This window comes from Rattus rattus, chromosome 9 (genome assembly GCF_011064425.1).
Source record: "Rattus rattus isolate New Zealand chromosome 9, Rrattus_CSIRO_v1, whole genome shotgun sequence".
NCBI lineage: Eukaryota > Metazoa > Chordata > Mammalia > Rodentia > Muridae > Rattus > Rattus rattus.
Window position 1 is genome coordinate 40,734,609 of NC_046162.1, and position 12,411 is coordinate 40,747,019.

General features: G+C 45.8%; 1 protein-coding gene across 4 annotated transcripts in view; it reads left to right on the top strand.

Annotated features, from left to right (window-relative positions):
- The window catches only part of Fam114a2 (family with sequence similarity 114 member A2), a 33,804-nt gene extending 21,773 nt beyond the window's left edge, over nt 1-12,031 (top strand). For all 4 annotated transcript variants that reach the window (XM_032911882.1, XM_032911885.1, XM_032911884.1 and 1 more), the window contains exons 10-14: nt 3,275-3,397; nt 4,385-4,524; nt 6,018-6,090; nt 9,416-9,469; nt 11,431-12,031. In XM_032911882.1, coding sequence (XP_032767773.1) covers nt 3,275-3,397; nt 4,385-4,524; nt 6,018-6,090; nt 9,416-9,469; nt 11,431-11,553 — 513 coding nt within the window. In that variant the 3' untranslated portion in view covers nt 11,554-12,031. The remainder of the gene's footprint in view (nt 1-3,274; nt 3,398-4,384; nt 4,525-6,017; nt 6,091-9,415; nt 9,470-11,430) is intronic.
- Nucleotides 12,032-12,411: the final 380 nt, after the last annotated feature.

Below are 12,411 nucleotides of genomic sequence, written 5' to 3' on the forward strand. Positions count from 1 at the left end.
TTTTGTTTGGTTTTGTTTTTCGAGAAGGATTTCTCTTATAGCCCTGGCTGTCTTTGAACTCACTCTGTACACTAAAGTGGCCTGGAACTCACAGCCTCAGGTGCTGGGATTTAAGGTGTGTGACACTACTGTCCAGCTCAGCGCATTCCTTATGTTTGTATAAAATTCATTAAATGGGTGCCTTTATTCAAGGACAGTTATTTTCTGTCACCATGATAAATACCATGACCAAAAGAAAACCTTTATTTCTTCTTACAACTCTCATGTTACATTTCATCACTAAGGGAAGACATGGTAGGAACCTGGAGGCCGGAATCTATTTCAGACATCCTGGAGGAGCATCATTAATTGGCTTATTCCTCCTGCCCCCCTCATCCTGCTTTAGTATATATACAGCCTGGAACCACTGGCCTAGGGGTGGTACCAACCGCAGTGAACTGGGCTCTCCCACCTCAGTTATTAATCATGACAGTTCCTTTGACTACTTCAAGCCAGTCTTTGGAAGCATTTTCTCAATGAAGAGTCCCTCTTCCCAGATATGTGTAGGTTTGTGTCTAGTTGACAGAAACCAGTTAGCACAGGTAATGGAGTTCTTTCTCTACAAATGCTAAAAATACAAGTGGAGTTGTATGAAAAGAGGGGATGCAAAAGTCAAAGAAACTAGAACAGTGAGCAGTAGTGTTGCTTCTGGAGTGGCTCTGAGAGGAGCCTGTACTTCCAGGCTCTGCTATTTTTCTGTGGCTTTGTTCTTAGCATACTTTTGTACATGGCTTTAAGAGAGCGCTAGTGGCTTTGGGTTGATGGTTTACCTTTCCTAGCAAGTTTACTAAGACTCTGAGAGTTCATTGGCCTTATTGTATTACATTCTTGTCCACAAACCAATCACTGTTGGAATGGTGGGATTAATGTTACTTGGTAGCTAGTGGAATCATTTGCTAATCATTGGTGCCTATATATTTATAGGCAAGACTCATCCAGACTATATAAACCCAGAAGACTCTAGAACCCAAACCAGTATGCTACAAAAAGAAGGAAGATAAAGCAGTTGTGAAACACACATGCCAGGGACTAGGTGTGCAAGCCAGATGGGCATTCTGCTGCTGTCCTTTAGCATGCACTCTACTTAGGAGACTAACAGATGATTTCACTGTCTTCTGGTAAGCACTCAAGTTAAGTGGTATTCTGGGATTGTGGAAATTCAGAGAAAGGTTGTTCAGGTGCCTTGTCTTTGGAAATTATGTGGGATGATGTTTTAGGTGAAGGGCTGGGGAAAAAGGTACAGTTACAGGTTGACTTACTGGAGCATAGCATGGGAAATGAAATTGGAAAGCAGTTAGATCATGTGAAGGAACACGATCTAGGTGATGGGGCACCCATGACCAAAAGGGATTACTAATTACTGTTCTCTGGCTGGGATAAAACACCATGACTACTGAAAGAAAGCATTTAAATTGGGACTTGATTACCTACAGTTTTAGAGTTAATCTATGACCATCATGATGGGGACTATGGTGGCAGGCAGGCAGGCTTTTGAAAGCCCACCTCAGTGACACACCGCTTCCAGCAAGGTTATATTTCCTAGTCTTTCCCAAACAGGTCCACTAACTACTGACTAAGCATCAAATACATGAGTCTATGGGATCCATTCTCATTCAAGCCACCACAGGGGAATGATCAGCTTTGCCTGGTAGGCAGATCACTGACAGTATTATGACAGTGAAAATAAATTTAAGACAAGTCACATTAGAAGTAATAGAGTAGTCATGGCATCTCTCTGAGTGCACATGATGGTAATAGAAGGGGAGGGTTGGGGCAGTGAAAATCAGACTGATGGAAAAATCCAAGATGGCTGTCATAGTTTTGCTTGAGTCACTAGTATAGAACAGTACCTCCAAAGTTTGGCTAATAAAAGGATGGATTAGAGATAGAAAGATAAAAGTGTTTCGTTTCCTGTACATGCTGTATGTGTTGCAGAATATCAGATGTGTGTCTAGCAGGCATTTGGGGTGCTTCATTTTTCCAGAGAAAGAAGTTAAGATTGGAAATAGTGATCTAGGCAAAGGCAGCAGTAGGGTGAGTGGGGTCAGAGGATATAGGTAGGCTGGCAAGATCAGGATTACACTGCACTTTATAATCACTGAAGAGCAGTAACTAAAAAGATGGGTGAAGAATCAGAAGATTGTATTTGAATCAAAACAAACTAGAGAAACCAGAGAAAGGATCATTATCAGGAGAAAGGAAATTTGTGGCATTTGTGTGGAGCGACAATCTTTATGTAGGAAGTCAGTGAATTAGTACATGTGACAGTGTGGGTGTGTCTGACATTGGCTGCACTTTTAACATGCAGGGACAAATGAAAATGAATATGGAGTCTATTTTTTATGAATTTTACTATAGTGGTTAATTCACTTTGGCTCTCAGGAGGTTGTATGCGCTGTACCCACCCTAGAGCTCTGGGTACTCGAATGAAAGACACACTCACATGCCAGCTAATTTGGATATGTCTTGACTAGCTCAATGGTTGGGCATTTCTAAACCTCCCTGAGGCTAGCACACACTCCCCTCCGATATTCCAGAGTTAACATCTTTTAAAATCTCTATTTCATCTCTGCTACCCAAGACCCAGATGGGGGAAAGACCCTTAAGACCACTTTCCTGGATTCTTACATGTTGGCAGGTCTTTAAATTTGCTCTTTTTGCTCCCCAGTCATGATGATATTTCTTCCTCAGTCTCTTGCCCTACAGTCTAAAAGTCCCACCTCTGTCCCTCTGCCTAGCCATTGACTGTACATTACTTTTTTATTATCAATCAAAGCCAGCTGGGGGCAGGGACCCTCAGCATCTGGAAGCTCTGGCTTTTGGGAGCTGAATTAAGACAAAGCATTAGAACTAATCCCCAAAATTTTACAAACCAGGTTGTTGATGGTGAGCCAAAGTCTTTTGTGTGAGCATTATTAAAGAAGGGGCCTGGAGGATCTATGTGCTGGGGGCAGTGCTCTGCAGCTTGACCTACCTGTGAAATGTCTGATCTGTGCTCCAGATGCTTGCACTTTCCCTAAAGCAAACTTCAGTTTCAGAGAACCCACAGGATGGAGTGGGAGTGGGGGGTGGTTCACAGGGAGCCATTGGACAGGGTTCAGTGTAAGGGTTTGTGTCTTACGAGATAAGGACTGAGAGGTTGCATGGTCTGTTTTTGTGTGAAGAGCTTGTCCTCCAGGGTGCTGATGCGTTTCTGGTAAGAACTGCATTTAATTGTTGCCTTAATCCTTATTAGGCAAGAAACACAGCCTACGAATGGATCAGGACGTCTCTAGCTAAGCCAGTAGCAGAGAAAGAAGAAGGGGAAAAACAGTTGGAGGCAGAAAATACTGAGGAAGCCCAGAAACATTCAATAGAGGTAACCAAAGCAACTAAACTCTCTTAAAGAAAGATGAAGTTGGGGGGGCTGGCAGATGGCTCAGTGTTTGCTGCCCAAGCATTAGGACCTGAACTTGGGTCCCAGCATCCACATAAAAGGCTGAATGTGGTCTCACATGGTTGTAACCCCAGTGCAGAAGCTGTGGGGTGTGAAGGCAAGATTTCCCCAGATTTCACTGGCCAGACAGTCTAGCCATAACAGTAGGCTCCAAGTTTAGTGAGAGACTCTGTTGCAAAAGATAAAGTGGGGGCTGATAAAGGAAGACATTGGACATGGGCCTCTGGACTCCCCACTCACATACACGGGTGAGTGCACCTCCCCACACACAGGTGAGTGTGCCCCCTCACACACACACACAGGTGAGTGTGCCCCCTCACACACCCAGGTGAGTGCGCCCCCTCACACACACAGGTGAGTGCATCCCCACCCCACACTCATGCACACTGGTGAGTGTACCCTCCTACACTCACACAGGTGAGTATATCCCCCCCTTGCCCCGTGACACACTAAATAGAGGTGACCTTGCAGTCGAGCTGAGGAGCCTTTTATTTTGTTATGCTGTTATCAGTGATTTCAACATTATGATGTAGGTTGGTATCATTTCAGTTCCAGAATGCAGAAGAGGAATAAATAAAAATAATGAAGTGAAGGGGAGAGGAGGGAAGGAGGGAAGTTGGCTGTAACTCTGAATAAGTTACCAGACACTTATCTTAGTCCTTTGGCCGGACTTAGTTACACGGTCACAGGCAGCCGTGCAGAAGCCTCGGTTGCTGTAGTGATGAGGCCAGCTGTGGAAGGTGCCGTGCTGTGGAAGAAGAGCAGGCCTATTAGACAGTGGCCTTTCCTTGTTTCCACTTGGGAAGCATCCTATTGTCTCTTTAGTATAAGAAGCAAGGGCCGTCGTTTTCACTTACAGTGATAAACAACAATAGCGATAATGCTCTGTTTGCTTTGTTTGGCTCCTAGGACATCCATGCATTTGCAATCCGGAGCTTAGCAGAGTTGACTGCCTGCTCAATTGAATTGTTCCACAAAACAGCAGCGTTGGTTCTGCATGGCCAGAAGCAGGAGGTGACAGCCTTAGAAAGGAGCCAGACTCTCTCCCAGTAAGTACAACACATCCTGCACATCTCAAAGGAACCTGTGGAGAGGGTTTCTTACTCCTTCTAGCTTTTAGAATGTTGCTTCCAGCTTTAGAATGTTACAGGTACTGGTCCCATTGCACACAGGCACACGTTAAAGGCTTGCTCATTTAGGGTATTGTTACCAAGCAGGGGCACGTGTACATGTAAACCCGCCTATTTCATTAACTGATTGTTAATCTCTGTAGGAGTGGAACTTGTCATAAGTAACAACGAAAGTGGGCCTAAGTTCTTCAGCTCTTAAGTAAGTTATTAGTCACCAGTGCTCATTTTTATAGCAACATAAAAGGTAAATGATTAGTACAACTTTACAAATGGAGGAGGTGTAGACCCAGGGCAGTTAAAGGAGGCTACCCAAGTCCCACACATATTTTTTCACTTTTGCTGATTTTGAACAAATATATTTCAAAGTAGTAAAATGTGAGTAATGGCAGTAGAGAGGGTAAGCCTAAGTCTAGTAGTTTATAGTTTATAAATCTAAATAGACATCCGTTGGTCCCCAGTGTCCGTGTGTGTGAAGAGAAAAAAAAAAAAAAAAAAAGGAGTAATGGCAGTAGAAGGGTAAGAGAAGTCTGGGGGTTTATGGTTTATAAATCTAAATAGACATCCGAGAGTGTGTGTGTGTGTGGGGGGGGAGACAGAGACACTCAGATAGACAGACATGGGGGTGGGGTGGGGCGGGGGGAACATCTTCCTATGTAGCCTAAGCCAGCCTCAAGTTTGAGGCCAACCTGGTCTACACAAGGAGTTCTAGGACAGCCAGAGCTATATAGATAGACCCTGTCTCAATAAACAGACAAAGCCAGCCAGCCAGCCAGTAGTACCAGTGGCTGTCTATGGAAGTATGGGGAGTAAGGAAGTTAACACATGGTAGGGAGACCATGCCAGTGTTTGAGCCTCAGGGAATTATCACACAAGGTGTGGGAGACTTGATGTAGGTGACAGATGAGCAAGGACAGGGACCTGTTTTCACAACTCAGGATGGAGGGATTTGGGCAAGAAGGAAAGGAGCTAGAAAGGGGAGAGGTCCTTCAGGGACTAGAACCTGAGAGAGAAGGTGGTTGGCTTAGAAGTCATGATGAGGGAAGAAAGCATGGCTTCCACTGCAGAGTCAGGGAGCTCATTCACCCAAGAAGCATCCCTTGTAGGAAAAGGCAGGTAAGGTCGTCTGTAGCAGGAAGGAATGGACTCTTATCACCAAGGACTGGCGATAGCCACTGGAGCCCAAGGTGGACTACAGAACAAGTGGCAGGGTCACTCTGTCTCCTAAATATGCCACTGTCGAATTGTGTATCCATGATGAAATAGTGGAAAGAGAGATGTACATATACCATTAGAGGCATCCTTCTTCATTACTAGGACAGATGCGTCTCTGTGTAGCAGTTGTTAAGCACAGTGTTTAAGTGACTAGAAAGAGAAAGAAGAGCAGAAGTCTCCTGATGTGTTCTTCTCTCCAGGATGACAGTCATGCTGTGTAAAGACCTGGCCTCTCTGTCTAAAGAGTTCACCACCTGCCTGACCACAGCTGGGGTAAGAATTCCTGCTCGTGGGGCCAATGTCTGAATGGTAGTTTATGTACCATAGAGTTCACCGTCTCGGTACAGTTGATGCTTGTTAGTATGTTGACAGAGATGTACCGTTGCTACTAGGATTGGAGTGGAGGAGATTTCATCACTGCCCCTAAGATTTCCACACATTAGCACTCCCCTTTCCTTCTCTACTCCATCTCTACTAGTCTATGACGGCGGTTTTCTCTGTAGTCTATGACGGTGCATTTTCTCTCTCCAGAAAGCTTTCTCATTCTAGACATTTACTATCAATGAGATGACACGTGAAGGTTTGTTAGACTGGAATGGTAGTTTTGAAGTTGGTCCTGTTTTAGCATGTGTTCGTACTTACTGTTTTTATTAATACTTTATTTTATGACTGAATATACCCGATTTTAATCTGTTTTTCATTTGATAGATATTTGGATTGTTCTTATTTGTGATTATTTTGAATAATTCTGTCATGAACGTAGTGTGAGTTTTTCTTTTCTTGGGTAGATGTGGGATTGCTGAACCTTATGGATAACATGGTAAATGTCACATTTTTTCCAAAGTGACTCCATAGTTTCACATTCTTCCAGCAGTGTATGAAGTGACAGTTTTCTTGTGTCTTCACCAGTAATAGCTGTCTTGGTGAGTGTGAGGTGGTGCCTCACTGCTGACTAGATTTGCATTTCTCTAGTATCTAAGGATACTTTGTCTGTCTTTCCACACACTTGTTGGGCATTGGAGTGACTTTGAAGAGATACCTGCTACAGTAAGTTTAACGGGGTTGTTTGCTTTTTATTACTGCCATGTAGAAAGCTCTTGTGTCTTGCTGATGTAAATTTCTTGTCAGGTATGTGACAGACACAGACTTGCCCTCAGTTCCTGGGTTGTTCTCACTTTTTGTTTGCTTTTGCAGTGCAGGGGATCAAACCCAGGATGTGTCTGTGTACGGCAAGCACTCTACCACTGAGTTAGAGGCCCATCTTGTAGGTTTTTGAGACAGGGTCTGTGTAGCCCAGGCTGGCCTCGCTATCCTCTTGTGTTCCTTTTGCTTCCTGACCAATGGAATTACAGGTGTGTGCCGCCACCATGTCTGGTTTCTTGATTTGTTGTCCTATGTGATATTGGCGAATTTCAACAAAGTTCTCCTTTCATTGGTCATCATCATCACATACAATTTTGGTGTTGTAGCAGGAGGCATCACCTCACCAGGACCCACTTCATGTCTTCTCTGATGAGTGTGTGTGCGTGTGTGTGTGTGTGTGTGTGTGTGTGTGTGTGTGTGGTATGAGGCACAGGTTACAACTTCATTGGTTTGCATTCTTCTGTTTCGTGTACCAGTGTAAAGGTTACTCTTTCCCCATTGAAGTCTGTCCCCTTGACAGAGGTCATAAGATTGTAGACACACGGTTTTATTACTCACGTCTGTATTTGAGTACCGTGTCCTGCCCTGTGGTGGTTTGTGTGAGAAATGCCCTCCCAAGACTCACGTGTTTGACTGTTTGTCCCCAGTTGGTGGCAGTCTGTGGGGATGTCCTGGAGTTTACGGCTGCTGAGCCTTGCTGGAGGAAGTCTGCCACCGCAAGTGGGCGTGGAGAGTTTGTGGCCTTGCTCGCCACTTTCTGTTTCCTGCGTGTGGTTGAGGTGTGTTCAGCCAGTCTCCTGCTCGGACAGTCTGCCACAGCCTTCCTCATCTTTATGGTCTACGATTACTGAAGGTCTGTGAGTGATGTGAAGGGAGATTTGGAAACTAGTGATTTCTTGGTGAGGTGAACCAAGAGCACGGAGGAAATGAGGCTGGCTCCCCAGTGTGTGCGTCGGTGGTGGCAGAGTTGCTGCTGAGCCTAATGTAGCAAAGCCATGGCCCAGATGAAATGCCAGAGCTGGAGTTCAGACTCTCCTGTTTGGAGTAATCCGAGGATGTAGCTTCTCGTCCTTAGCATCTTCTTTAAATGAGCTCCTGGATTTCCTGAGTAGTTTAATGGAGATATTTTGTGTGTTTTGTGAAGGCAGGCTAAGATAAGTCAACTACAGAGTACTGACGTGTTTGAAATTCAGACTGCGTTTATATGGAATGAGACTCTCAGAGGCCTGTGTTCAAAACAGTTTTGTGCGCTTACTTTAGAATTGTCCCAGTGCTGTGGTCAGGTTTCCAGCTGCCCTTCTAAAATGAAGATTACTTTTCTTTCTATAGTTTATCTGCATGTTTACTTCATTGTTTTAGTTTCTCTGAGTGCATGGTTTTGGTTTCTTTTCCTGTTGCTGTGATGGGATGTTGCAGCAGACGCAGGTTAAGGTGAAAGTTAGAGTGAGTAGTCCATCATGGTGGGGAAGTCAAGGCAGTGGGAGCATTGAAGCCACTGGCATTGTTGTCTGCAGTCAGAGCAGAGAGCAGTGAATGCGTGTGCTAGTGTTCAGCCTGCTGCCTCCCCTGAGCAGTGCAGGAGCCCCTGCTGAGGGAGTGATCCCAGCAGCAGTTGCTTAGCCCAGGCAAGAGAAGCCCTCACAGAGGGCTCAGAGGCCCATGTCCCAGATGATTCTACAGTCTGTCAAGTTGACAACACGAACATCACACATACAAACTCACCCCCATTTTTCTCTTGTCCCTCCTAGTGCTGGCTGATCACCTTCTATCTTTTAAATAGTCCTACGTATACTTTTCTGCCTCCCCCATCTCTTTCTCCACACCTACAGAGAAGAGTTACTCTAGACTCCACATCTATTACAGAAAACATATCTGTTTTTCTTTGTGACACCGGCTTGTCCTACTCAACATGAAGACAGTTCTGGAGAATACCATCTCTCCTGCTAGCGACCTTCATACCTTCATTCCTCTTTTTGCCTGACTAGAACTCCATTTGGTGTTTATATCATACAGAATGAAGATAGTTTTAGACGTTGATAAATGACTACAGGGTTGGTGACTTGACTCAGGGTAAGGTGCTTGCTGAGCAAGCCTGACGTCCTGAGTTGAGTGTTCAGAGGCATGATGGAAGGAGAGAACTGGCTCCTGAAATGTCCTCTGACCCCCTCACTTATGCCTTGTCATTACTCATGTGAGCCTCAAGAACACGCACACACACACACACACACCCAAAAAAACAACAGCAGCAACAACCCCCCAAACTGCTAAGCAATGTGTTCTCGGTTTGGCAGCGCAGACATGTGTAAAAAGTAAGCGTGAAGCACTTAAGGTTTCCTCCAGAGACGACACAGAGGTGTCCTGTGCCTTTACCCTGTGTGTCTCAAGGGGAGAGTCTGTTCTGCCTGGTGTCTTGTCTTGTTTTTTTTTGGTGACAAAACTCTCTCCTTTATTCCAGGTCAAAGAGAAGGCAGATGTTCTCAACCCGTTAATCACCGCAGTGTTTCTAGAGGTCAGTAGTGATGGCTTCTGCGTCTCTGACTCCAAAGGCATCGCACATTAATATTTTCCACCCTTAGCTTTGCTTTTTAAAAACCAGATTGCAGGTTAGCCCTGCCGATACAGATATCGCCAAACGCTGTTTACTTGATGTGTCCCTACTCAGTATAGAAGGTGTGACAAAGCTGAAGGGTAAAGTGACATGGAAGGAGCCATAGGCCGTTGTTACTCAGTTCCTCCCTGAAGCTTCATGCACGATTCTCAGTAATGAAACACTTCTGGAGACCAGCTGTCGAACACGAAGGACTGAAGCTCACTCAGACAAGCACTGCCTCCTGAAAGGCCGGCCTCGTGCAGAGGAGTTAGAGAAAGGCACGTGGCCATTGCCAAGGAAAGAGTTCTTCTCTGTTTGACAGGGCAGCACCGGAGCATGCACGTCCTTCTCAGTCTGTGACACCACAGGGTTTAAGTCTCTGGAAGGGGTGGGAGGAGAGATGGCCCAGCAGTTCAGAGAACTGGCTCTTCTTCTAGAGTTCCCTGGGCTTAATTCCCAGCCTCACATGCGGTGGCTCACAACTGTCTGCATACATGCAGGCAAAACACCAATGTACGTAAAGAAAAGGTTTCCAGAGGAGGAGTGAGAGGATGCTTGCTGTCCTCGGTCAGATTGTCACCTGTGTGGGGTGGTTTCTGGAGTCCATGCTGCCTGACAACTTAGACCTGTGGTGACCTGGTGAGATGAACTTATGTAACGCAAGGAGAGGAATATGTTGATAATTGGCTAGGTTTTAAGTAAGAAGTAAGGATCAGTGAAATGGCTCAGTAAAGGTGCTTGTTACCAAGCCTGACTGACAGCATGGGTGTGATTTACAGGATTCACATGGTAGGAGAGAACGGACTCCTGAAGGTTGTTCTCTGATCTCCACATGTGCATTATAGCATGTGTACACCCACATGTGTGTGCACACAAGTAAATAAATAAAAATATAGGTAAAAACATAAGTGAAAAGTTTTTAAAGAACTAGTTAGACTGTTTAGTTTAAAAGTATTTTAAGTTGCTGTTAAAGAAATGCTCTTAACCCTCCAGCTGTACAGCATTGAGTAGCTCAGGCCTCTTGTGATAAGATAAACTGCTTTTAAACATGGGCCTGTGGTTTAGTAGCTGGCAGAGCTGAAAGCGCTTGGAAGCCTCCCTAGGCCTCCCTCACAGTCCTGGGTCAGAGTTGCCTTTCCTGGCAATCTTACCTATTTTAAGTGCAAGGAGCTGTAACTAGAGGATCCCTAAGGCCTCCTTTGGCTGGAAATTGTGTTATCAAGTGTCCCACTGAAGTTCTGATAGGAGTGCCAGCTATTGATAAGTATACAAAAGGCAGGCTCTCTTGGTGTGAGCTCCCTGTTTCCATTTTGAATGGGCTATTCGGTACAAAATTGAAACACTCTTGTCCTTGGAAATGTATGTTTTTATTTTAGGCTATTATTCTGGGAAGGGAGAGCCTGTCAGATATAAGCCAGATCTGCATACTTGGGTGTAGAGATTCTCTAAGGCTCCTCGTCTGCATGTCTGTCACACTGAGCAGACTGTGTCTGTACTGTTCATACCTGTGTGCAGTGGTTCCGTCATGGCATTGGGTCTGTGGAAGGAGATGTGGTGGTTCAGAGGCTCCGGAGAGCATGTCAGTCTTGACCCTAGTGCGGGAACAGAGTCCTTGGTTGTCAAGTTTGAGCAGCAGTCAGAGCTGCCGTGCTGGGTGGTCGGGGAGCTGGTGTTCTCTTGGTGTTGCTGCACTATCTGAGTCCTAGGTCTGTCTTGTCCCATGTCACACTTGAGTGCAGTAGTCAAGCCTGTTCTTTCTTTACTTAAGCTGTGACGTCGGTTGGATGGCAGACACAGGTCTGCTGTTTCCTTGTCTTCAAGTATTTCCTCCTCCGTGGGATTGTAACACTTTGTTTCTGGTGACTTCTCAATCCTGCCAGGCCTCAAACAGTGCCTCCTACATTCAAGACGCCTTCCAGCTTCTCCTGCCTGTGCTGCAGATCTCTCTCATCGAGAGCAAGACAGAGTCCCCAGATGTGAGCCACCAGCCCAGAGACCTCTGACAGAGCGCTGAGGAGCAGCGGAGAGGCTGCCTGAGACTGTGAGAGCAGAGACTCTGACTTTGCTCCGGGACGCCCTGCAGCCAGACGGAGACGTAGTCTGAGTGTGTGAGAGCGCAGGCAGGGCGCAGGCAGGGCGCAGGCTCACGGTGCTCGGCTCTCACCGCTCTTCCCAGCCTTATAAGTAATACGTTATTTAAAAAAGCGTATTCCAGGAAAGTCAGCGGGACATTCTGGCAGAAATGCTGGATTTTCTTACAAAGATCAGAAAACACTAAAGGCTGGCATGGATGTCATTTACAGCCAGAGGTATAATTGTTAAACAGGAGAGAACAAAACCTCAACTTGCTGTCCTGCGGATTATGACATTCTTCGTACCCTGGGTTTTTTCCTTTCCATAATAAAGCCGGTGGCTTTTAGAGAGCTGACACTCCATTGGCCCTCAGGCAGATGGTCAGACAGAGCTGTCCCCCCTTCACCTAGCCATGGTGTGAACCCCAGCAAAGTGCCCTTTAGCTTCAAATGGCTCTCTTCCCAGTGAGACCATGCAGCTGCATGTCTGCTCGTGCTCTGAGTCTCTTCAGGCTGCGCTGTGCAGACGCTGCCTGAGGCTGCGTCCATGCAGGGCACGTTCTTCAGCTGCCAACCCCAGAGCGGGAGGAGGCTCTTTTGGCGATGGGGCTTTGTTGAGTCCTGTGAAGATGCTCACGACGACAGGACTTAGCGTCAGATGTTCCCTCATTATTCCCTGTTTTAATGTACTTGTTACTGTGCTTTGGGAAAAGCTCAACTGCCATCCTGTACTCTTGAGCCTTCTTTGCAAATTTCAACAGTTAAGAGCTGTTTTGGTATCCAGGCTTT